At 39.7% G+C, this 27,513-nt stretch overlaps 1 protein-coding gene across 1 annotated transcript in view; it reads left to right on the top strand.

Annotated features, from left to right (window-relative positions):
* The window catches only part of PHLPP1 (PH domain and leucine rich repeat protein phosphatase 1), a 222,859-nt gene that overhangs the window by 89,861 nt on the left and 105,485 nt on the right, over positions 1 to 27,513 (top strand). The window contains exon 2 of the mRNA XM_054019563.1: positions 24,369 to 24,565. Coding sequence (XP_053875538.1) covers positions 24,369 to 24,565 — 197 coding nt within the window. The remainder of the gene's footprint in view (positions 1 to 24,368; positions 24,566 to 27,513) is intronic.

Genomic DNA, 27,513 nt, shown 5'->3' with positions numbered 1-27,513 from the left:
AGGGGATGGGGGTTGGGGGGGGGGGAGGGAGAAGGATGAAACAGCAATATATGAAGATGCAGGTTTTTAACCTAGAGTGAGTTAAGAATGTAGCAACTTAATATTAAATTAGGGGTTTTTAATAGTCCAGCCAATTTTTCTTCTCAGTGGTGGTTTATATGTACATCCGTGTTTAGCTCTGCTTCTGTCATCTCTTAATCACCTTGATTTTATTAGTATGAAATGGAGACTTGAATGCAGCAACAGAACATGAGGTTTTTGTTACTACCCAAGTAAATTGTCTCATGAAGAACGACAAAGAACTCAGATTGGTCCCAGGTTTAAGAAACAGTGTTTGGCATTTCTTCCTTGTTTAAGTTTACAAACTCTTGTTGTAGGCAGCTACAGCTCTTCGACTGTCTTGCATAGAGTTAAAAGGCTAGATCTCTCTATGATTAGATAGCAAGCACAATTCAATTTTCCACAAATACAGACCACTGTTGAATTGATGACTATGAAAACATTTGTCAGTTCTGATTTATTATACACTGTTCACTAATTCTTAATAGTTTAGCTGAGCCAATCAATATTGCTCAACCATCCCCTTTCCTCACTTGAAACTGTTTTTGAGAAGTAGCTTCTATTTGGCCAATTTAATAGGAACAAAATGTTAGTTATGGGTTGACTATAAAGCAAATAGCAGATACTTAGATTTATTTTAGGGAAATCATACAGTAGTAATCAGCTATATCTCCTACTTGTGTAATATTTTGAAGACAAAATATACTTACAGATGTGCAGTAGCGTTTGATACTGATTTTTGAAGAATATTAATTAGAACTGTCTCCCATCAATAGAATTATACCTTTCATAAATGCAGACTTGGTGTATTTTTCTTTTTTTTGGTGTTACTTGCTTGAAGCTGAGGCAGCTCCTTAAAACATAATGGTGAGAATAGTTAATATTTTCCCCATAAATAGTGTGTCTTACTTTAAATCCTCTGGCATTTTTCTTAAGTCTTGTAATTCAAAGGCATTCTTAAGTCTTAAAAGATGTTAAACCCTTGGTCTATGCTCTAACTTTTTCTTTAATATACAAAGTATGTTGGTGCAGATACTGCACTCTTAAATGCATAGTAACCAAATTTCTTGACATGGCTGTACTTGTCGTGAAGGCAGGGCCTAAGGTGACTTGATGGCAAACCGGCCTTACGCCTTGCAAGAATTAATTGGGTAATGCACATTTTTTTCCCTTGCATTATCAGCCTCTCAGCCAGTCTCCTTTCTAAATTTGCTCTTTCATTGTACTCATTCTTCTCTACATCAGAAGTGTCGGGTCAGAGACCTTGTTTAATCTTCCCAGTGATGTATCATATTTAGTCACGAGGAAAATCTTTTGGAGTTATTTCCAGGAAATGCAAGACTGAGGGCATCAGTGAATAGTCCATCGTGACTGCACCTGGATAGGAATGGTGTTCTCCAAACGGAGCACATTGATTCTGAAGAGGTTCTGGCCTTGTTGTTCCACTTGAATTGAACTTGCATCACTCTAACTTTGCTCCTAATAAGAGAACTGGATGAGCACAGCTGCTATGCTCTCTGTCTGCATAGATTGTTTTGAAAGTCATTATATTCGTGTATGTATTTTGTTTCTAAAATTGGTAAATATGGCATGAAATTTACGAGGCACCCAAAGCTGGACATAGTGGTTTGCATTTCAATCCAACATCCTGAAGCCAAGTACAGTGTGTGCAGCCTACTTCCACTCTACCTACAAAGTTTGCTGAAGGAATCCGAGAATTTAACTTCCATGCATTGTATCTTGTGTTTCGGAGAATTAAATACAACATTTCCATTCAGAATGTCTCTTTTCATTAACTTAACATCTTGGAAAATTGTACCTTTGTGTTTATAAACATCTCATTTCTGCTTAAAGATTCCTGTACCAAATTTTGAAAAATCTTAACGAATATCATAAACTTTATCTTCAGTCATTTAAAATGTCTGAGACTAGATTAGCTGGAATTAGCGATCTGTGGTAAATAGAATGAATAGTGGTTAGACTCCTATCTTCATGGAGCCAAGAGACTTATCCTGAAGAGAATGAAACAGGTTTGCCTGACTCTTAGTCAGGAGGCAAAGAACAAGTACACTTCATCCAATAGTCCTCTTCTTTTTTTGCCCTGACAATTAGGATCTGGTTAACGTTTTGGTTTGTTCTTCCAAAGATTGCTATATCACTTAAAATAACCTCTCTTGTGTCTTCCCCAGAAGACTTTATAAAAAAAAAAAAAAAGAGCCTTTGACGCGACTTGAAGTTGGCTCTAGGGTCTAGAAAATGGGCTACCTTATTCAGAGTAGCACCTTAATGGTGCAGTTTTGATACTGAACAATGCACAGATCTGACTTTTAGCTCTTTAGTAGATCTCGTTGAACTGTGCATTGCAAATCAGATAATTAGAATGCAGCCCTCTTTTTCCTGTGTGTGAATTGACTGATCATATCACAACTTTTAATGAATTTGCTATTCAAAATTGTTCAACTAATAATTTTTGCTAACCTGTTTGAGTTCTGGATTGTTTAGTGTTTGTTATGAGCATTCAGATAATTAATCAACATTTTGAATTCTTCAAGCTGTGTGACTGGCTACCCAAGTCACATGTCCCTATTTCTATTTCCCAATTAAATGACTTAACCGCTTATAAACTAGCTCTTCCTGAAAGTAAGTTAGTTGAGATTGGTTTGTCAAGAACTGTGGGTTCAATTTCTTTTTTGTGAGCAGTCTTACAAGCAGTAGCCAGAGTAGAAGTCCATTGTGCAAAGATATTTGTGAATACTTCCCTGTTAGTTATAGAGGTCTGCTTTTTAGGCTGAGTGGGATTGGAAAAGAGTTATTGGAAAGCTTTTTGAAATTACATAAACCTCACTTCCTATTTTCTTATAGGGCTTTGTGCACATTCATTTAGATTGAGGGGGGGAAGCTACAAAAATTATAGAAGTTTTTTATTTTGGGTCAAATACATTGTCACAAAAACGCATGTAGAACAGTTCTTCTCCAAAGCCATTTCTTTTACTTCCTTACAACTATACAATTGTATCCTCTCGTGGAGTGAGAGAAATAACAAAACCCAAACCAAAGAATGTGAACCAACATTTTTAAACTGAGTTCTCATGGTTTCTCACCTTTTATTAACAATTCTTGTCTAAGAGCAATCAGTTTGGTGTTCGGCAAGACAGTGTGTCCAAGCAGCCTTTTATACAGTGATTTAGTATGCAGCATGCAAATCAGATGTAGTAAACCACAGAGTCTTTTTCTCATAATTACATTCCAGGTCATTGGTTCAAATAAGCTCACATACCAGCAGGAAGCCAATGCAGAAACCCAGACTTATGAAGTAAGACTTTGAGTAAGATGAGCTGGGTCAATTGGGGAGGGGTGAGCAGGGGGATTCTACTTTCTGTGGTAGAAAGGCAGCCCTCCCTTTCTCCTTAACTCTTTGCAAGCATTCCATTGCTATAGGATACAAAACATTTCCCCCCTTGTAGTCTAGAGTTGATGGTAAAGCCCCAATCATGCAGTCTGAGTCTCCCTAAGAGCTGAAAATGAGACAAAACCCATATGCCTCTCATCCATGCATAGGAGATCCTCTAGACTTGTGATCTTCTAGACTAAACTACAAAGTGTTCCACAGACACCGTAAGTAGCTGTAACCCTATCTATTTAAATCCCCTCAACTGCCAAGTAATTTCTTGGCATTCCTATAGTTTCACAAGGCAGTCTTGAAGTAATTACACTTGAAATTTTGTTCTCCATCTTGATGGGAGTGACCATAAATGATTGCTTATATAATAAATTTGAGAACACTAATTTTTCCTGCAGTCTTTTCCCATAGAAATTGAAACTTGTATGCCATGGCAAGTGGGGTCTGTCTGCCTACATACATGCTTGCATATATTTTCTCCTCTTGTCTCATCCTCGTTTGATGCAGAGTTTAAACAAGACTGTTCACAAGCACATTCCCTCCCCCCCCCCCATCTTTTTGGGATGTTCATATCCCTAGCCCCTCTAATCCCTTTCATGTTAGGTTTGGCAAAAGCCTCTGACTTTGCAGTGTTTCAACCTTAAATCTTACTTTCCTAATTTGCAGTCAGATTTCATCTGCTTGGTTACAGCAAGACTATTCCAATTTAAAATTTCTGTACACCCGCAGTTCTTTATTATATCGGTTCATTTGACTGCAGTAAGGTGACATGTTCAAAAATAAACTTTATAACTTGCATACTGTTAATATGAAGTAAATGTGATTACATTTACTCAGCTGTTCACGTTTTGCATTTTGTCTCCATCTCTCCAGAAAAAAACAGAATAGATAACTTTTAATGCAATTTTAACATTATTTTGCCCCCTAATAATTATCTGAAAAAAGTGCCTTGGGTGGCTTTTTGTTTTGGTCTTTTTGTTTATAGTACTGTAGAAACATAAGTAAATGCGGACAATCCACAGAGGATTCAAAAACAGCTTGCAAGTATAATGTATCCTTGACCTCTCCCTTCCCTTTCTTGCTTGGGTGGAGCTGCAGAAATTTGGAACATATGTAGATTGTGTCAAAGTAAGATCCTTGAAAGTCTCAATCCTCCTAACCCAGAGGAGGGGAAGAAGGAGTAAGATTGTTTTTTATCCAAATGGCAAGGATTACCTTACAATTCTATTTAAACAAAAACATATTTTTAATGGTGGTGAATGTTGCTGAATTCGGCAATGTTGGAATCTCAGTATAGAGCAAGTCCAGCACAGGTGGCAGTAGCAGCACAAGCTTCCCCTATATTGTCCTGCCAGTGTGCTTCATCCAGTGCTTAATTTGTGCCAGGGCTGAGCCCTGTTACCTCTAGGCTTGGTAGCTCATAGCCCAGGCACCTCTGGGCTTGCTACATCAGTTATGAAAGTTTATATATAATATATATATTAAAAAAAAAAAAAAAAAAAAAAAAAAAAGCAAGCTTGAGCCCCGGTACCTCTTTCATTACGGATTAAGCACAGGCTTCATCCCTGTTCTGGAGGAACCATTTCTAGGCATGAATAGTTTAAACTGAATTATTCAGCTTGAGTAAAATGATTAATCTGAAATAGGACTTTGAAGTATTTTTTTCCCCTTTTTAATCTACTGTTCTGGACCTTTGCTTATATACTCTGGTAATCTGGCATTTGGGACACTAGCAGAAGAGAATTCTTACTGCTAGGATATCTACTTTTAACACTCAACCCATTTTCTTTCCACCTCTTCAATGTGACCTGTGAAGGACTTTTGAAAAAATTGTTTGTCATCTCTATTTGCTGCTTTATGGTGTGGGATGGGTCTGGGAGTTGTGCTTTTTTTACCGTAGAAATATCAGAAATTTTATCTTGAGCAAATGTTAGTCATCCTCTGGCTGGGATTTTTCAGATTCCTGGGATGGTTTTTGAATATGTTCAGCTTTCATGGGAAAGGGGATCTACAAATACCTTTTGATTTAGCTTAGACAACCTCCTGACTTAAACAGGCTTCAAGAGCACTAAATGGGCTGTGTACTTGTAAAACTGGACCATAGCACCAAGATTTTTTTTTTTATGAATCTATTCATTTTTTATGGTAGATCTATGAAGCAAGATATTTTTGAAGCATCAGGCAACCTTTATAGCCAGCACTCTAATATTCTTTGAGGCATGTTTAGAATATTGTGTACAGAAACTGACGACAGGTTCTGGGAGGGCTCTGAGATCAAATGAGTGTGATGGCTGATTTTAATGAATTTAGAGTGGCTGTGCAAAATGTTTATTTTTATAGTATGCAAATACCATGGTATGTATCTCTTCCATGTGATGCCCATATGTCAAGTTTTCTGGGAGAAGTAACTTCAGACCAATATTGACAGAGGTGAGGAAAAGTAGCATCAAACTTAACATCTGTGGGTGAGCGATAAATCTCCCCTAGCTGATGTTTTAAGGAATGGGGAAAGCATCATACCTGTTCCTCTTCCAGTTTCTTCATGGTGAATCTCCCTCTTCTCTGTCCTCCCGCAAGAACTTCCCTTCTCTCTTCCATTGTGAAAAGAGGCCTCCTTTTATCTGTCTTGCCCCACCCCATCTTTTCTCTTTCTCCCCAATACCCACACTCCCATAGGGATGTTGAAGCTGCTGCTGGCACTAGGTTAAAGCTGACAGGTATCATTAGCTGCCCCAATCACTGGTCTATCTCCTGATGTGTGTCTTCCTTGCTGTCTGCTGAAGAAGCAGGCTCTCACCTTGGAGCCCAGAGAAACAGCAAGAGAGAAGGAAAAGAAACCTGTGCAGTCTGGAGTGATTGGTGGGGAGGAACTGCAGTGGAAATGCTGCTTAATCCCAATTGCTTGAGCCAAAGATGCAGCTACCAGGGCAGAAAATTGGGACATCCCAATGAAAACAGGACTGTTGGGAGTTGTTGTGTTACACATGGAGCAGTTGTGGCATACAGGTTAAATGACTTTACCAAGTTACAATGAGTTACTGGCAGACCAGTTGATGTGACTGAGCAAGCATGTTTATAGGGACACTGTCCAGTTACACATAATGGGATTTTTACTTTATCACTGTATCTTGGATTACTAAAACGGGAAAAAGTTAAGTCGAATGCCCCCAAAATAAGTGTGTCTCAATGGCCTGCCATATGCAATGCACTCTTTTGCTGTTTATGCTGTTTGGGTTTTTTGTCTTTTCCTCCTGCTTTGTACAATTAAATTAAAAAGGTTTCACTTTTGTTTAATAGTCAGTTTCACTTTTAGGTTCTTGCATAATAACAGTGTTGCAATATGTTATAAACATTGGTAGGTTCAAATCCAATAGAATCAGGATTGTGAAAAACCAACGAATATGGGAACACTTTAGGTTTTGTAAAAGCTTGTTATTTCAAAACCTTAATTTTAGAGCATGTTTGACCAGACATCCTCCTTAAAACTTATTAAATTTGAACTTCTAAACATCACAATATATTGCTGCATTTTTCCCAGTATTTTCATAGCAATTAAATGTTTGAGGCATTTTAAATGAGAACTAAATTAGATATGCTAGTCACTGTCTTGCAGAACTGCACAATATTGCTCTGACTCAAACAGCTCATCAAACGAATCCTGATAAATAAAACTGTCTTGATCTGTTAAGTGTTGTAATGCTGGTACAGTATTCTACTGCAGGGTGTATTACTTAAAACGCTTTAAAAGGATTTAAATGAATAAACTATTTCTAAATCTATTTTAGAATTCTGAATCTGGTTAGTTTTGTTGAAAGAACACAGAAAATATGAAACCATAGCTGTATTTACTGTATGTTCACTGTAAATCATACTGTACTGTATGTACTCTAAACTATTTTGTGAATTTTAGTGCATCTCTTGGCTTCTTTTAAAAGTTTAGTCTAGAGAACCTTGAATGGCCACATGGTGGCAAATGTATATAAAACAAATTGATGTTTGTATACTACAAGGCAATCAGGTTTATTTAGCATCATGTTTTATTAACTTGATATACTCCATTCTAGCAATAGTGTAACATTTAACACAGTAGCGTCAGCAGAGAGGATGGTTTTTAGTAGAGAAGATATTTTCATAAGGTCTGTGAAGTCCTGAGGGAGGAGGGGAGAGATGATATTTTTGCCCTGAAGTTCTTTTGCTAAAGGAATGTGCTTTTAAATTTGTGACCATGAGAATTTTACTGTTTTGTCTGAGACTAGCCAAATTGTGATGCTTTTTTTTTGCTGGTAGAATAGAATGTAGATTTTCAGTTTAAACCAATTTTTATTGAAAAATTCCTGGGTTTTACAGAAACTATTTTTCACCCTACATTTTCTTCATTAAAATATATAAAAAACTTGTTTTATTAGGAAAATACAATACATTGCATAAGATATATGTATTACGATAATACATTCATCTATGTGTGTGTGTGTGTGTGTGTGTATGCAAAGCTGCCTGAAGTAAGGCTATGTATTCATTTAGAAGATATACACAATAAACAAACAGGCATGCCCGCAAGCTCTGAAGCTCGTGCACATCTGAACATACTGATGAATCTCATGCCCACCATGTACACATTTCAAGCTGTTAGCAGATAAAAGGTTTAAAGATTTGACACTAAAATGGGAAGAAAACAAAAATATGTATCAGAATACAAGGAAGTATGCAAAAGTTTAAAAAAAACAAACAGGATAAAAGGATGAAATTGAGTGTATGCGCTGCTAATGGTGTGACCTAATTATTAAATGTAAATATTTATAGGCTAATAGTTGTAAGTATACAACAGAAGTGTTTATTCAAAGAAATTTTTATTTGGGGATTAGAGCTTTATTATTTTCTTAAACTCAGAGGTAGCATTGTGGTTTGAGTTCAGTTTTAGTTCTGCAGCAAACCACATTAATTAACTGAATTCTAAGCATTAAGCTATATTTTTTCACTGTCTTTCCGTCCACCAAAATAAACCGATATTTACCCAGAAAAATTAAGATTTTAGCACTGATTTTGACCTGTTTTTGTTGTTGTGGTAATAAACATTGATAAATTCCTGGGAAAAATTAAATAAAATAAAAATTCAAAATGAAGGGCCCTAAATATAGATAATTTTTTCCTTCATGGCAGTGAGATATAAATATATATTAGTGTCAAACCGTTGCCAAGGGCTATAATCCACCACTGCTCTTTCTCCGTGGAGGATAGTTTTGTTTATTAAAACAGTTGATTAAGTTTTAGACAGTATAGTTTTTATGCATCTGTAATATTTTTCAGGTATCCTCCAAAACTGCTAACTGTGGGTCATCAATATAATTATAAAGGAATAATTTTTTCAAGTTCCAGCAAGAATATAGTTTTTTGTTTAGATCAGTGGGTCATCTTTAGAGGTTTTGCCACTATAGAAATTGCTTTACAGAGAGAGATCCTCATCTGGGATGTCACGGATTTTAGTCTGTGGCTTTATTAAATGTTGGAAGTCTAGCAAGCAGAGTTCAGTTTTACATGACTTCACAGAAATTAATCTGCATTGTTAGCATTCTGTGTATCTGTTTTTAAGGAGAGAAGACCAGGCTGAGCTGTCACTGGGGCCTATCCTACTGAAAATTTTGTACGATCTTTTGAAATCCAAGACATTCTTTCCATACCATTAAGGATTAGATTTTTGGCTAGTGTTTGATAAATTCCTGTTTTTAACATACATCTGTGCATATGTACAATTTTATATGGAATACGGTTTACTGAGATCATCTTAAAACATGGATGAGATTCAGTTTTTGCCAATATATTCTCAGCATGAACCATCCTGCTGCATAAGGTTTCACTTTGGGGATGTGACAGGGTGGAAAATGTTTATTCTTGAGGATTAGGTTTTAAATTAGAATAATCCTATTATGGGGAGAAATATTATTCTTCAGAGAGTGGTTGGATTGAAGAATGGTGGTATTGTTCAATAGCACTTCTAAATAAATCCAGTCTCTAATTTCGATGAATTCAAGATGGAAGTTTTTATTACGTGATCAGTCCAGATCATTCCGGCAGAATGACCTTTAAAAATCGGAGTTAATATTTGAAGGTTTTTTGTAGGGCTGTTGATTAATTGCAGTTAACTCATGCAATTAACTAAAAAAAAAAATTAATCGCGACTAAAAGCAGTTTTAATCACATTGTTAAACAATAAAATACCAATTGAAATTTATTAAATATTTTGGATGTTTTTCTACATTTTGAAATATATTGATTTCTATTACAACACAGAATACAAAATGTATACTACTCACTTTATATTTTTTTTAGATTTGCAGTGTAAAAATGATAAACAAAAGAAACAGTATTTTTCAATTCACCTCATACAAGTACTGTAGTGCAATCTCTATCATGAAAATGCAACTTACAAATCTTTGTTTTGTTTTTGAGTGCAGTAATATAACAATGTAAAACTTTATAGCCTACAAGTCCACTCAGTCCTATTCCTTGTTCAGCCAATTGCTCAGACAAACAAGTTTGTTTACATTTCCAGGAGGTAATGCTGCCCGCTTCTTATTTACAAGGTCAGCAGAAAGTGAGAAGAGGCATTTGCATGGGACTTTAGCATATCTGGCACGTAAATACCTTGCAATGCCAGCTACAAAACATTTGTATGTCCCTTCATACTTCTGCCACCATTCCAGAGGAAATGCCTTCATGCTGAGAACACTTTTTTAAAAAAAAAAAAAGCATTAATTACATTACAAGTAAATTGTGACACAGTTCTCCCCCCAGGAGTTCAATGTCTCCTGCTCTGTTTTACCCGCATTCTGCCATATATTTCTTGTTATAGAAGTCTTGGATGATGACCCAGCACATGTTGTTCATCTTAAGAACACTTTCGCTGCAGATTTGACAAAACGCAAAGCAGGTACCAATGTGAGATTTTTTTTTTTTTTTTTTTTTTAAAGATAGCTACAGCACTCAACCCAAGGTTTAAGAATCAGAAGTGCCTTCCAAAATCTGAGAGGGACCAGGTGTGGAGCATGCTTACAGACGTTTTAAAAGAGCACCACTCTGATGCGGACACTACAGAACCTTAGCTCCTCCAGAATTTGATTCCGGATGTTTAAAGCTTCCAGGGTTTAAAACTGCGTGCACTCCAACTCAGGGGCTGGTTCTCGTGTAGCTCCCGGCCCTTCTCCTGTTCTGGTGGGCTCCAGACTCTGCTTTCTACAAAGCTTCTCCTGGTCTTTCAGGATTCAATCAGGGTAATTATCTCCTGTAGATTCTGCCTAATTATTAAAGCGACCTAACTGATTCCCAGGTGTCAGCATTCTCTGATGTTCCCTTTCCACTTCTTTTTTCAAATGAGCTAGAACAGGAAAAAATGCTGTAGCATAAACGACAGGATGTTCTTCATAATCTGTTTGTATCACATGCACTCAATCATACCATAAGAAACCTCCCCTGAGATGTCCAACCTCACCAAGCACCATGCCACCAGCCTGTAATAGTTTCTGTAGAATGATGGAGGGTTCTGCCTCTCCAGGTACTGTTTTCAGGCTGAAGAATTTGGAGCTTAAGTGCAGCATTGGTCTCAGTTCTTCATTCTCTCCAGTCCTGAACTACTGCTAGAGGTGTCAAGATAGCCTTGGGTTTCATTTTGTGCACCTGCTTATATGCACTTTGTGTTTTAAAACTTGTTAATGTACTGGGAATGAGGTTGGGGGGTGGGCGGGGAGGGCGCAGGGAAGGCAGAAAGGAGGGGGATTGTGGAGGGCTGGTAGTTATCTTCTGCCCCAGAATGTAAAGACCAGAAAAAAGGTTATTGAAATGTTTTTATTTTGTCAAATATTAGATTTGGGGGGGTGGGGAGTGAAGCTTTTTGGTATGTCTCTCCTGCAATGCACATTTGCAGATGTTTGCTAATGTATGGTCCATAAACTGACATTCATATGAAGGCAAGTGGGCCTGAAGGAAGCTGTCGGCTTGTACTCTGTTATGCCTCTACATGGTAACAGGCAGCAGCTAGAGTTCCCTGTTCCCTCCATCATCATCTACAAGAGACTTGCGGTTGACTTGCCTTTTTTGGATTGCAAGAAGCATCCTACATTGACTGTTCTGTCTCCCTCTTTGGTCTATCTTTCTTTAGGCCTGATGAAGATACAAAATTGCACCAAGTTAATGTTTTAAACTGATTTAGCTAAACCAGCACAAATCCCTGTGTGGATGCTCTGGCTCATATTTAGTTTTGCCTGTTGGTAATTGTACAGGAAAAAGCTAAATCAAAATAACCAGTTTTAAGTTGATGCATGCAAAATCCTGTGTGGATACACTTGTTTAACTACCCTTTAACTATTTTTTTATTTCTATCGGTGTGACTTCTGTGTTGGGACAAAGCCTTAACTTTGACATTAACTCTGAATGGGGCGCGGGGGCAGGAAACAGGCCTGCAGAAACTAGAAGTGAGGAGTACTCAGGCTATGAAATCATGGATTTTTTTGTTCTTTCAGGTGTATCTCCATGTAAAATAAAGATGAGAGGGATCTCCACTGAGTTATGGAATCTGTGCTGGGAATCATACTAGTAGCATTTTAGCAGCTTGCTCAGTGGGTTTAATGTAATCAGGATTGTTGGTATAATACCACAGTCATTACTTTCCAATGTGACATCTCTTGTACAGCAGTAGTGCATCTCTCCCAGGGGTGCTATCATAGTGAAGGTAGAATACATCTTACAAAGGCCAAATAACATCTATTTTCTAGTCTGCCTTCTCTTCATAAGATGCATGGTTTTCTAGCTTGTAGCAGTAGTTCCTTGGGAAGAAGATAAGCACCAGGTGCTTTGCAGTCTTAATAGAATTTATTATGCAAAATGTAGTTGTACAACTACAACCCCTCTGTGGACTAGATATGTAGGTGGCTTGCTTTCATTTTCAGGTAGTCTACATACCATCGAGTGCTAGATCTTGAACTACTAATTCATAGGCAAAGATCAACTTGGATTTTTCCAGGTATAATACTGCATGTATGTAGCAATACAAGAAGACTCGCTCATCTGTCTTAAGAATGTGATCGAGTCCTTAGTTTGTAGTGGGAGATGGGGAGAGGCAGAGAAAAGGAATCAATCTTTCAACAACCACATGTAAATCTCTTTACAATTTTTAAAGACGACATGGAACAGATTAGGAACCCTGGTGTTTTTCTTCAGGAAGGAAAATCCACTTGCTACATTAACTTGAATTATTAGTAGGTTCCTGCACGTAGTTACTTGATTATGCTTCTCTGACTAGTGAAATACATAATAATCAAAGCTATTTATTTTTCCCATTTCCATCCATACAAGATGTATTGCAGTATTCCTCTTTCAACCTCTCTTGTGTGTTTAATATTCTGCTGCTTCTCCTGCCCATCCCTAGGCCTTTATCCACTTGCCGTCCTATTTGCATCTGTCTGTCATTACTCTGCGACTTTGCTTGCAGTTGTTTTCTGCATTGTCGTCTTTTGACACACCTGAAGGATTAAGGAGCTTTAAATACTCAAAAAGCTTAAGAAAACCATATCACTAGCTTTCTTTGAAGCCAAGGGGAAAAAGAGCAGCAATATTTAAAACAAAACAAAAAATATCACACTTTGGATCATTCAGTGGTTGGTACAACAGTTGCTGAGCACTGAGGGTATGTCTTAGCGGCAAAGAAAAACCCTCGCCACTAAGCCAGAGTCTAGGTCAGTTAACTGGGCATCAGGCTTTGGGGCTAAAAATAGCACTGTAGACATTCCCAGTACTCAGGTTGGAGTCCAGGTTCTGAAACAATGAGGCGGAGGATCTTTGAGCCTGGGCTCCAGCCTGAGTGGGAATGTCTATATTGCTATTTCTAGCCCCGCAGCCTGAGCCCAATGAGCCTAAGTCAATTGACTTGGGCTCTGAGACTCGGCATTGTGGGATTTTCTTGTCTATACTTGTCCTTGTCTGTGTAGACATAATTATGCAGGAGTTGGGACTATTTCCGCTAATCAAGGTTTACCCAAATTTTTAACTGGGCAAAAGCTTGATTAGCCAAATCAGTGCAAAACCTTAGCTTACGCCTACATTTAGGGCTCAGTATAGCTTGCGACCACCAGTGGCTGAGTTAAAATGATTATTCCACATGATCTACATGATGCATTTTGGAGAACTCCGATCTTCCGTTCAGACTCGTGCACCTGGTAAGGAAGCACAAAAAGTAAATCAAGGGGGTGAGGACGTCTGTCTGTCAACGGGGCAATTAAGAAATATGGGAGAGGAAGAGGAAATTCTAAGCCTTTTATAACAGATGGTGGCCTAATTTTTCAGAAGTGACTAGTGAGTTGGGATACCTTGATTTTTGGGAGCCAACTTGAGATACCTTAAAGGGATCTGATTTTTCCCGAAAGTGGGTGCTAAGTAATATAGTGCTTTCGGAGCACCCTTTTTCTGAAAGTTAGATCCCTTTGAGATACCTGAAATTGACAATTTTTGGCTGCCCAATCAGCAGTCATTCTTGAACCTTCAGCCTATTCAAGCAGACTGACAGCTAAAGCAAGATATACGTTGCAAGTATGAAAAGCTTATATTCTTATTGGCTAGCAAAACTCTGAGACTTTTTGAGAAGACCAAGAATATACTAGGACAGCCTGTGCTAACATATCAGGCTGGACAAATCCCAGTTAATGCTGTATAAATGTTTTGCAGTTGAGGAGACTCTTTAGCACCGACCTTTGACAAAATAACTTATTACAAAGTCAGATGTGTTAGCAAGTCCAATACATCAGTGCTGACTACATTACATTCCCCCCCCCTTCTTTTCTTTGGTAACTTTAAAACCCTGTGCACAAGTTAACTACAGCTTTAATTTCATACAAATTCAGACACTCTAAATTTAATTCTTTCTAGTTTCCCTGTATTTTCTGGAAATGCTTTTGTCCCATAATAAACAGCTATTTTATAACTTATCTCAGCAATGCATTGCAAATCATAAATATCTCAAGTTTTGTGACTAGGACAAATAGCTATTTTCCAGATTCCAAAGCCAGCTGTTGTGGGTTCTCAGAATGGTCTGAAATCTTTTGCAATCCCCTAGTAGATGTAGAGTATCTTCACCGTACTCATAGCTTCTTCCAGCTCAGTCAGGGACAATCTCTAGGTCTCTCCACTTTTAGTGCAGAATTCTATAATCAGCGGGGATAGAGTATTTTTTCTATAACGTCAAAATGTGCACACTGAAAATCGAGCAGTTTTATAAATTGACTAAGGGTGTGACTTGTATAGTTCAGTAACATCATACATTATTTCATCCAGTTAATCTGTTTGCAGGCAACAGCTGCTGGCATGCAAGAGTTCATTAGTGTTGGTTGCAGTGTGAATAAAAACAAACACTGACATTCTGTAGAGTAAATATTACAGTTCCCCCAGGACATTCAAACTTTTCTTGTGTGGTTTTTAATTTCCATTGTTAATAAATCAGATTCAGCTTTTTTTAAAATTTGGAAGTCTGTTGCAATTCTGTTACGGTTATCTCACAGTTTCTGAAGAAAGTAATGTAGCTAGGAAACCTCCAGAAGATAACTGTTATTAAGCAAAGTTGGGTGTGGGAGAGCAGTGCTTCTCCTGGACTCTTCCAGCTGAAGGCACGTCTACATGGCCACAAGAGACTTACAGCACAGCTGCAGCTGGCCCGGGTCACCTGACTTGGGCTTGTGCGGCTCAGGCTGCGGGGCTTTAAAAGTGTAGTGCAGACACTCCGGGGCTGGAGCCTGGGCTCTGGGTCCCCGAGGGGGGTGGATCTCAGAGCCCAAGGGGAGTGGGTCTAAGGCTGGAGCCCAGGCTCTAAGCCTGAAGTCTACACCACTATTTTTCACCCCGCAGCCCAAGGTCCGCGATCCTGAGTTATCTGATCTGGGGCAGCCATGGCCGTGCTGCTGGTTTTTGTATGGCAAGTCTAAAGTTAAAATCAAAACCCTAGGTTTTTATGCCCTTGTTCTAAATGCCACCAATTCCCCTCTAGGTCCTGGGACAAATTTAAAACTAAAGGAAACTGAATCCTGAATGGCAGGTTAACTGAGTGGTCTGTTTCTCGATCTCAGACATCTCTTTTAAAGCGTTGCATATAGAATGTTATGTTATGAATGTCTTGTTGTGAGTGTGTTCAGGGTTGTACTTTGAGTCTTGATAGGAATGAAAGATCTTTTCTTGCCAATTTACCTGAACTGTTTTGATTTTTTTGTTTTGTTTTTGTTTTGTTTTTCAAATGCTCAACCCATTTTTTTCTAGTATGTGTTTGGGATTTGCTTTGGGCATATTGGTCTTCACTCATTTACATCAAGATGAGAATTCCTGCAAAAATATTTAAGATATTAATTGTTGAATTTTTTATTGGTTCCATCATGAAGCATCCTGAAGTACTTTTATATATGGAAAAAATGTGAAATGCACTGTTGTCTGAAATTCACCAAACTGGAGTGTTGTCAGGCTGCTTGAGGAAGCAAATTCTAAGTATTGGTCTCCAGTGAGAATATATTCCTTCCAGCTGTGGATAATTTAACCCATTAACCAACAGCCTCCAAGCAGAGAATGTTAATTCTTGTGGTTATAGTCTGGTATACTATAAGTTGTTTGCCATCAGACCCTTGATGTGTAACCCAAAGGAAGGTGTCTAAAGCTTTTGTTCAGAGTTCACGTTCATGGAAGGGATGGGACAATTGACCAGAAAAAGAGTTTGCGCCCCTTATAATAGATCAAAGACTAACTTCTACTTCCAGTGCATGGTTTGTTTGGGTTTTTTGGGCCGTATGAAGTGTGGATGAATTCCTTGGTCTTGGCTCGCTCTCCTCCTCCTCCTCTCCCTCTACTTAATTTAGTTATTCTGTATTCTTGCTTACAGTAATTGATCTGTTGTTGATGCTATATTCTGCCACCTGCTGCCTCAATGATCGTGCAGTGAGAAGCAGCAAATAGGATGAGTTCCTTCACTCTGTCAAAAAAATCTTTGTTCTTTTGTTGTCTAACTATATAGTTCACCATTGCTGAGGCTTTCCTGCCTGTTGCACGCTTTGGCAACTAATAGTCTTGATCTTTTTAAACTTACAAGCTGTTCAAGCTAATCTGTCAGCAGACAAGATTGCTTCCTGTTAAAACAGTTTCTCCTTTGAGCCATGTGCTCCCTGGGTGGGAATTCAGCTATCCGATAACTCTGAACTAGTGACACATTAACTTAGTGGTGCTCAGAGGGATTTAAGTAAGCACAGAATAATTTAGCACCTCTTAGAATTTTTCTTTTGCACTGTAAATTAAACTATGATCAAACTTCCAGATGACATTGGGGGAGGGATAGCTCAGTGGTTTGAGCATTGGCCTGCTAAACCCAGGGTTGTGAGTTCAATCCTTTGAGGGGGCCATTTGGGGATCGGGGGCAAAAATCAGTACTTGGTCCTGCTAGTGAAGGTAGGGGGCTGGACTCAATAACCTTTTGGGGTCCCTTCCAGTTCTATGAGATAGATATATCTCCATATATTAATTTTTAACATTAAATATTGAGGAATTGCAATCCTGTAGGAGGAGTGAACCAAATGACAATGACCAAAATATTTGAGCACTTTAGGCTGCAGGAAATAAAGGGAAAATGTAGTATTAGTATCAGGTCTTGCACTCAAGAAAAAGATACTCATAGTGAAGATACCAAATGAGGAAGGGAAAGGACATAAGCAAACAGTTGCGCCTATTATTTTTTCTCCTTATACTGTTGTAATTTTTTGTATAACAAAGTACTGTAGTTACTAGAAAGTTTATTAGCTTTTTAAGACCAGAAGGGACCATATGACAATCTAGTCTGTATTCCTGTATAACACAAACCACAGAACTTTGCCCAGTAATTCTTGAATCAAATCTGTTTTTTTGGTTGAGAACAGGTTTTTAAGAGAGAGCCAATCTTGATTTAAACACCTTCGAGTGATGGAGAATCTACCACATCACTTGGTTCCAAAGATTAATTAACCTAACTGTTAAATATTTTCCCTGTATCACTAGTCTGAATGTATCTAGCTTTGTCTGCAAAATCAGAGGGGTCTGAGAACTCTACTCACGTAGTTACTTAGAATTAAGAGGTAATTTGGCCATTGTTTCTTGGATGAACTAAGTATACTGACAGGTTTCAGTGGTAGCCGTGTTAGTCTGTATCAGCAAAAAAAAAAAAAAAGGTGTCCTTGTGGCACCTTAGAGACTAACAGATTGATTTATTTGGGCATAAGCTTTCATATACTGAGCCTAGTTAGTCTCATGCTATAAGGCAGGTTTTCCAGATATCCCATCATTCTTGTATCTCTTTTCTGAACCCTTTCCAGTTTTTCAACATTTTTTCCAAGTGGGGACCCTAGAATTGGAAACCATTTTTACACAAGGCAAATCACTTCCCTACTGCTATTCACTATTTCACACCAGCCCTCTTAGACAGCACATCACACTAGGAGCTCATGTTCAGTTGGTTATCCACAGTAATCCCCTAAATCCTTTTCAGAGTCACTGCTTTCCAAGATACAATTCCCTATCCACTAAGTATGACCTACATTCTTTGTCTCTAGATGTATGACATTGCATTTGGTTATATTAAAACACATGATGTTGAAATGAACTCAGCTTACCAAGCAATCCCGATTGTTCTGTACAATTCACCTGGCCTTCACATTATTTACCATTCTACCAAGTTTTGTCATTGGCAACTCTGTTAGCAGAGGTTTTGTATGTTCTTCCAAATAACTGATAAAGGCCTGGGCTACAGAATTAGGTCGACGTAAGGCAGCTTACGTCGATCTAACTCTGTAAGCAGCTACACTAAAATGTAGCTCCCACTGATGTAAGTCGCCCACTACATCGACTTAACTCCACCTCCACGAGAGGCGTAGCACTTTGATGTAGTTAGGGCATTGCTTGTTGGCTGTCAGCCCCATGCGGGGCTCCTAGCTGAAGTCATCTTCCCCCCCACCCCAGGGCCCCGACAGCCAGAGTGGCCCCCTGGGGCAGACAGCTTGTGTTGTCAGCCCCAGAGTGGGAGAAAGAGGGGACTCCTGCTGTCAGTGCCCCACACAGTTAAGTCAGTAAAAGCGCTCCTGGTGAGGGCGTGTACCACCGACAGGAGGAGGAGCTTAGTGTGGACGTGAACCACCACTTTAATTACTGCAATGGCTGTAGGTTGACTTAAGTTGACTTAATTTTGTAGTGTATGCATGCCCAAAGATATTGAATGGCATTGAGCCAAGATCCCTAAGGAGCCCTTTTAGAAACATCCCTTCTAAGATGATGATTCACCTAGATGATACAGTTGCCTTTTGAGTTTGATCAGTTTGCCAGTTTTAAATCCATATAATGTGCTATATTGACCTTTTTTCTAATTTTGTTAATCTAAATATTATATGGTATTAAACCAAACACTTTGCAGAAGTCAATTTACCCTTACTTGTAATATTGAAAATATCAAGTTTGTTGTTTGGTACTAATTCTATTACCCTCCTTTAATTTTTCTTACTGACTTCACTCTCTACTAGCATCTCCATGACTTTGCCTTGGATCAGGTTTTGGCTAATTGGTCTGTAGTTTCCATGATCAATCCACTTACACTTTCTAATTATTGACATATTCGCCTTTAACAGCCCTCTGGAACTTCCCAGTATTCCAAAATTTGTTAAAAATCTTTGTTTCAGAATTCTTCATCCAGTTCTTCTAATACTCTTAGGTGCAAGTTACACTGGTCTACAATTTTTGAGAAGTAGTCTGCTTCAGAGATAAAATGTGCTATTTATTATGTATTTTGATGTGCTGAATTCAAATATGACAATTAAAACAACTGATTGGCTACTGTTTCTACATTTTAGGTCTCTGTATATTGTGTAGATAGAGTTTTAATCATAAATTGTAAACCTGGGTCTTTTCATGTGTTTATGGTTGCTTTACATGATGATATTTCACCTGTCCTGTTTATGTAACACTTCAAAAATCAGCAAAAGGGTTATAGAAATAAAATTTATTATGAAACAAAAGGCAAAAAACTATTATGTACATAGTTTAGTCCTATTCAGTGTCTACTCGGTGCTTCTTGGCTTGTCTCTTGTATTCATTAAATGGAGCATCTCTTGTCACTGTCCAGCAATAGTCTGCAAGCACTGATGGGCCCCATTTGCCCTGATAGCGTTTCTCCATTGTTGCAATGTCCTGGTGAAATCGCTCGCCGTGCTCATCGCTCACTGCTCCGCAGTTCCGTGGAAAAAAATCTAGATGAGAGTGCAAAAAATAGTGACATGTTGCAACCAAGGCTTTTGTATGCTTTGAGGAGGTTTCCTACCAACAACCTGTAGTTGTCTGCCATGTTGTTTCCGAGAAAATTTATTGCCACTAACTGGAAGGCTTTCCATGCCGTCTTTTCCTTGCCACACAGTGCATGGTCAAATGCATCATCTCGAAGAAGTTCACGAATCTGAGGACCAACAAAGACACCTTCCTTTATCTTAGCTTCACTTAACCTTGGAAATTTTCCACGGAGGTACTTGAAAGCTGCTTGTGTTTTGTCAATGGCCTTGACAAAGTTCTTCATCAGACCCAGCTTGATGTGTAAGGGTAGTAATAAAATCTTCCTTGATTCAACAAGTGGTGGATGCTGAACACTTTTCCTCCCAGGCTCCAATGACTGTCGGAATGGCCAGTCTTTCTTGATGTAGTGCGAATCTCTTGCACGACTATCCCATTCGCAGAGAAAACAGCAGTACTTTGAAGGTTGTTGCTCTCTTGCTTGGTCTGCAGACTGGATACACAAATTGCCACAAAGCTGCCACTGATGTTGGTCATAGTTTATGCACCTCAAAAGTTGTTTCATGTTGTCATAGGTTTCCTTCATATGGACTGCATGACCAACTGGAATTGATGGCAAAACATTGCCATTATGCAGTAAAACAGCTTTAAGACTCGTCTTCGATGAATCAATGAACAGTCTCCACTCATCTGGATCGTGAACGATGTTGAGGGCTGCCATCACACCATCGATGATGTTGCAGGCTACAAGATCACCTTCCATGAAGAAGAATGGGGCAAGATCCTTTTGACTGTCACGGAAGATGGAAACCCTAACATCACCTGCCAGGAGATTCCACTGCTGTAGTCTGGAGCCCAACAGCTCTGCCTTACTCTTGGGTAGTTCCAAATCCCTGACAAGGTCATTCAGTTCGCCTTGTGTTATGATGTGTGGCTCAGAGGAGGAGGATGGGTGAAAATGTGGGTCCTGTGACATTGATGGTTCAGGACCAGAAGTTTCATCCTCTTCCTCATCTGACTCAAGTGAGAATGATTCTGGTGCATCAGGAACCGGCAGTCCTTCTCCGTGGGGTACTGGGCGTATATCTGATGGAATGTTTGGATAATGCAGTCCACTTTTTCTTCTTTGACACACCTTTCCCAACTGGAGGCACCATGCAGAAGTAACAATTGCTGGTATGATCTGTTGGCTCTCTCCAAATCATTGGCACTGCAAAAGGCATAGATTTCCTTTCCCTGTTCAACCACTGGCGAAGATTTGTTGCACAAGTGTTGCAGCATATGTGTGGGGCCCACCTCTTGTCCTGATCTCCAATTTTGCAGCCAAAATAAAGGTGATAGGCTTTTTTAACGATAGTGGTTATACTGCGCTTTTGTGATGCAAAAGTCACTTCACCACAAACATAGCAGAAGTCATCTGCACTGTTCACACAAGTACGAGGCATCTCTGCTCACTTTGGATAAACAGAAATGTGTCCCTTTGCAAAATCAAACACTGACAAATAAGAGAGCACGAAACTGTATGATTTCTAGAGCTGATATAGGGCAATTTGTTCAGCAGAGTGATGTAAGCTTCATTATGATTGCATCATCCATGACTTCTAGGAATAACATGATGCAATTCATATCATGCATGACGCAATACCAGCTTCAGATTGCATCATTCATTGTTTTGCCTAAAAAGCAAGTACTGTCCAAACCCAGTCATAGATTTATTCATAGACCCAGTCAAAGATGTATTTTAGTCATTTCTGGTTTAAATTGAGATCCCTTCCTTTTATAACTCACTTATCCTCCGCCATTCCCAAGTCAAGGGTCATATATACTGACCCAATAGCATATCTTGAAAACTAGAACCAATTAACAATTTTAAGCATCATTTTCATTCTCAGTGACCCAGAATTAGTAAAGTTTGACTACATTTATTTCAGAAGCATTTTGGCTGTAGAGAAGTGTTATCCGTTCCTGCAGATTTTAAACTTCTAAACTTTGTTTAATGTTTTAAGTTGTGGAATCAGTTGCACGATTGGGAATGGGAATTATTCTTGATCTGTTGAAAGATATGATCCATAGTATAAAATGGAGAGAACCATTACTTCCAAAGACAGTTATCTGAGACATGGTATTGGTGGATGTTAACCGTGTTCATTCTCTCGTTGATTCTTTCTAAACTCTTTTTGCATGTAGTTAGCTTTGGAGGATGAGCCTGTGTGTTTACTTCGTTCAACAACAACACTGACTTTAGTTAGAGAATGGTTTCTTAAAGTATAACTGAGGGTACGCTCTGGTCTGATATAGCTCCCAGTCTGCCTGAAGACTATTGCTCTTCATATCTTGGCTCTGGACATGTCAGACTTTTTCTGCCATGTAGCAGCAACATGGCCTCTCGAGACATCTTCTAGCGTTTAGCCACAGGAATATTATCTCCAAACAGCATCAGCCCTGGTGGTCTACTTCATGACTTTTCTAAAGGAGTTCTGAGTTTGGTCACAAAATTGTAAACCTTTTCACAGCAAGCATCGTTCCTACTTTTGTATAACACCTAGCATGGCACAACACTGATTCACATTCCTAGCACTACTGTAGCCAGACATATGAACAATAACAAGGTGTTTTTCAAACTTCTTTTGCCATGTAAGATCTCAAAATAACTTTGATTTGCCTCATGGAGATTTCTCCTGAAGGTTTGGTCCTCAGTACTGTACTATGTTCATTGCATTTGATATCAGGTTCATACAATAAAGAAGTTCCAGCCATAGCATGATCATCTGATCTGATTGCAACTGATCAGACCATGTGCCCCCATCTTTGAAGTGCTGTTGAACATAATAGGAGTGCCTTCAGCTTCTGATAGATTTGAGTTCACTACTTGGTAGTGCCATCTCAGAGTATCAATTACTAATAAATGCCAGAAATCTGTAGGCAATGTAGTATCCTTTTTTAAGTTACAGCAGCATTCTTGCGGTTCTAAACAGGCAGACAGTAGCCTAAATGCCAGTGTTAATTAGAGCATAGCAAAACCGGGACTAACTGTGCCAAGTTTGGGTTTAATAAACAGATTTTAAAAGGGAAGTGATAGTTACAGTTGGCATTGGGGGAAATTACTTTGGGATAGATGACTTAAATTGTTTTGTCCTCTAAAGCTAATTTAAAAGAGCTGATTCGGTGAGAGACATCAACCCTTAGAAAAGGGTGTTTCTGCACCAGGATTTATCTTTTACAAATAGTGGGCCCTGACAGGAGTGATCCTAATCTGCAGCAGCTGTTGTAATAATCCCCCAGAATTGTGGGATTTCAGGTTTTCTTTAAAGAAATTATAGTTTAAGATTTCTCTTTATCTTATGCTTTATGGTTTAATTTAGAAAATGGATGAATCTTCATTTTACCAGTCTTTTGTCTAGGCATCAGGAAACTTATTGGAGTTACTGCTTCTGCTGTTTCACCAACAACAAAACCTTTCTTTAAACATCAACAGAGGGTCCTGTGGCACCTTTAAGACTAACAGAAGTATTGGGAGCATAAGCTTTCGTGGATAAGAACCTCACTTGCATCTGAAGAAGTGAGGTTCTTACCCACGAAAGCTTATGCTCCCAATACTTCTGTTAGTCTTAAAGGTGCCACAGGACCCTCTGTTGCTTTTTACAGATTCAGACTAACACGGCTACTCCTCTGTTTCTTTAAACATGCTATCAGAAAAGTTGCACTAAAACCGAGCACAGTATTAACAAGCTTAGCCAGTGTATCACACATCTGTCATTGCACCTCTGCCCTGACTCGCAGCAGCCTGCTACTTTAGTCCACAGCTTGTCTTTAGCGGAGTAATGCCAAATTTGGAGGTGGTGGTAACTTAATATGGATAAATGCTTCAGATTATAGTGAGACAATGAAAATCCTTTCCACCTGAGGCCTAAGAATTTAAGCATAGAGCTCCATAATCTCCAGAACCATGTGGCCACTGAATGTCATTGTCAATAGTGGCCTCTTTGGAAAGAGAGCTCTGTATTACAGATTTCTCCTTTAAATGATCAGCCTGGTCACTCATTTGGTCACTGCTCATTTGTTACCCCTGTCTGCAGTTTCTCTGTAGTATTGTACGTAAAAGTGCTGTGGCAATTTTGAGGGTATAGTGAGACTGAAACAGTAGTATCTAGAGATGTTGGAAATGAATTCCAAGCTCTAATGAATAGAGGACATTCCAAGTCTGTGAACACTTCAGTACTATTAAACAAGTATTCAAAATGCATATTACACAGTCTTTGAAATATAATTACTAGGGATGGGTTAGTGCGGTTTTGGCATTGGTTCAGAAGAGAGGCAAGAAAAGGTATTGTACGTAGTTGTAAAGCAGAAGATGCAAAAAATTATTTTTGAAATCTTCTAGGCAAATATTTAAATGTACCAAAACTGCAAGACTAATACTGAAGAAAGGAAATTGTACCAGTCAGTATCCATGTATTGATACTGCAATGCTCAAATCCCTTTATTTATTTGTTTGGCTCCAGAGTTGGTTGTCATTTGTCAGATTGTGCTCAACATTATTAAGAGTGATTGAAAAAGGAAAACCTCCTTAGTGATAAAGTGCCTGCTTTTGTTTCTATTTCAGGAAAGCCCCATAGCACTGGCAACTCTGAACGGATTCAGCTCTCAGGAATGTACAATGTACGAAAAGGGAAAATGCATTTGCCGGTCAACAGATGGACAAGACGCCAAGTTATCCTTTGTGGGACGTGCCTAATCGTATCCTCGGTGAAAGAAAGCCAAATTGGAAAGATGCATGTTCTCCCTCTAATTGGTGGAAAAGTAAGGGTTTTTGGTAATGCTTGAAGCTGCTCACTTAATCCTGTTTTTCACTGCTGTAGGTATACATGGTGATTTTCAGACACAGGTTCCAGCCCCAAGGAGCTTGCACTCTGGAGTCTGAAAATGAAAACGGTTATTACTGGACGTAACACTTATTACCTGTACCTGCTTCACTTTTACCTTCTTGCAAAGTTCTTGCATTGAGAGCTTAAAAATGGAAAAAATCAGGGAATGGCAATTAAAATTTGTGTGTGAGATCATTATCTCCTCTTTTCACATAGTACTAATTGTTCTGTGTACGTATGCGTGTATGGCAGGGGTGGCCAAACTCACTGACCCTCCGAGGCGCATACGACAAGCTTCAGAAGTTCGAGAGCCAGGGTACGCCTGCTGAGGCTCGGGGCTTCAGCTCCACTTCTGCTGAAGTCCCGAGTGCCAGCAGGTGCACCCCGCTGGGCTGAAGCCCTGAGACCTCTCTCCTCGCTGGGCAGAAGCCAGAAACAGATGGGGGGGGGGGGCGCTGAGCTGGGATCTGTGCTGTGGGGAGAGGCAACAGCAATTAGCTGGGGGATGCAGGGAGAGCTGCTACTTTTACTGCTGCCTTTCCCTGTGGAGCTAAAGCAGTGACCTCTTCCTGCAGCTCCCAGCTGTTTCCTGCTGCCTCTGGGAGCTCCAGGGAGAGGCTGCTGAGGATAAGAAGGGGGGCATGTCTGGGTGGGCATGACTCAAGCTGTTGGGGGGGCCAAACCTTTAAATTGTGCCCCTTTTCTCCCCCCCCCCCGCCCCAGCAGGAACTAGTTGTCTCTGGCAGAAGCCCTGAGCTCTTTCTCCCACTCCTCCCCCCTCCCCCCCGGCTGCATTTTAACTGTAAAAGAGCTGCATGCGGCTCACGAGCCAGTTTAGTCACCCCTAGTATATGGCAAAAGACACTTTTTTTTTTTTTTTTTTTAATTGTATTTGCTGAGTAGTATGTTACTTTGCCCATTGGCTGAGTTTAGTTTTCATTAGGTCACACGTGTAAATATATGCACTTAAATTTTAGAGCAATTCCACAGCATAACTGTAAAATGGCCCCATCTTGATGAACAAATCTGTTTTGTATATTCAGAGTTGTATCTTTCTAGTGACTTAGGGCTTGGCTACACTTGCAAATTAGAGCGCATTAAATCCGCCCCAGGCACCCTAACTCCTGAGATGTCCACACTGGCAAGCACTTGGAGTGCCCTTGGTAATCCACCTCCATGAGAAGCATAGAGTTTGCTGCGCCCTGGCTGAAATGCCTGAATGTCCGTGTGGACGACATGTTGCATTACTGTGCTGTGATTGGCCCCCGGAAACCTCCCATAATCCCTTGATGTCAAATGGCCGCTCTTGTCATTGTATTGAACTCGGCTGGCAGGTATGCAGCTATCCCCTTTCAAAGCTCTGTTTCTGACAGTGGCATGCTTATCTGCTCCGGGACACAAAGCAAACCATTACCGTGGAATGCTGCTGCAAAGGTGTGTGTGTGTGAGAGAGGGGTGGGGATGGGTGGGGGCTGATGTCGGGGTTTCCCCCTGCTGCTGTCTGAACTTACAAGACAGCATGCTGACACACAGTCTGTCCCCCCCACATACACACAACACAATCCCCGTCACACTCCACCCCTGCCTCCATTTGAATAGCATGCTGCAGCCACTTGCACACTGGGATAGCTACCACAATGCACTGCTCTTTGTGGCGTTGCAAGAGCTGCTAATGTGGCCATGTCACTGCGCTTGCAGCTGACAGTGTAAACACACTGCTGAGGTCTCTGAGGGCTGGTTTAACTCCCAGCGCTCTACATCTGCAAGTGTAGCCATAGCCTCAGTGTTTATTGCTGTTTGCTCATGCTACCTGTTTGCTAAGAAATTGAGCTGGGTTCTGTTCCGTTTTGTGCATCAACAGAATTTATTGCAATCAAATATCCTGTGAAACAGCACTATGACAATGGGGCTACACAAGAGCAACTGGAGACCCAATGTGGCCTGCAGAATCTTCATAACTAGTTGTGATGCACAAGATGAAAAGAATCCTTCTTGATTCTTGGACCCCAGGCTGATTTTTGCAGGGCTGGCAGCTGAATCTTTTTTAACCTTGTATACTAGCACACAATATTGAAATCGACCTGAGACACAATAAACATGGAAGTCCATGATGTCATATTTACAAAGTCAGTTTTCAGAGTTCCACTTCAATGTTCTGTATTAGGGCATTTTATATGCCAAGTCTAGTTGTGTGGCGATTCCCCTGTTCTAGCACCTCTTTTCTCTCCCCTCTCCACCTTCTCCATACAAGAATGTTCCCGCCTTTCCCATGGAGTGTGTCCTTTCCCTCAGCCAGAAGAAATACAAAGGGATATTCCTACAACCCTCTCCCCAGCAGCAGATGGCATTACTCATTGTTGCACACTGGGAAGTGCAAGATTCAAGTGTTCCTAGCCTGCTGTTACCTCTAGGAAAGCCACAAGGGAGGAGTAGGGTAAAATCCTAGCGTCAAAAATAGAGAGCTAACCGAATGGATCCTGAGCCTTTAAAGGGTTTTGTTCATGGAATTGGCAAAAAGTATGTTTTTGCTTATGTCTCCTCTATGTTGTAGGAATTGCTTATGTACAAGGGGTCAAGTTGAAGGTAGAATGCAAACATAAAATGAAAACTGAGTCAAGTCCAGAAATATTTGCTGAATGCCTACACTGTCGAGGCTTGGGTGAGGGACAGTTGGAACAGAATAAGTATTTTTGAATGACTTCTCCCTCACCCACTTAAATCCTCTTGCACTTCCTGGTTTGCAAAAGGCATTCCAGAGCGTAGTGTTGTGAACCATCACAGAGACGTCTTGGAGACCATACATCGTGCCAGTTTCCTTTTTAAAGGTAAATTTTTACTGGTGTAGAATGAAACTAAATTATATATTCTTTGCAGCTCCTTGTT

Source organism: Malaclemys terrapin, chromosome 2 (genome assembly GCF_027887155.1).
Source record: "Malaclemys terrapin pileata isolate rMalTer1 chromosome 2, rMalTer1.hap1, whole genome shotgun sequence".
Taxonomy (NCBI): domain Eukaryota; kingdom Metazoa; phylum Chordata; order Testudines; family Emydidae; genus Malaclemys; species Malaclemys terrapin.
Note: the sequence above shows the minus strand (reverse complement) of the source record. Positions and strands in the feature narration are given on the sequence as shown.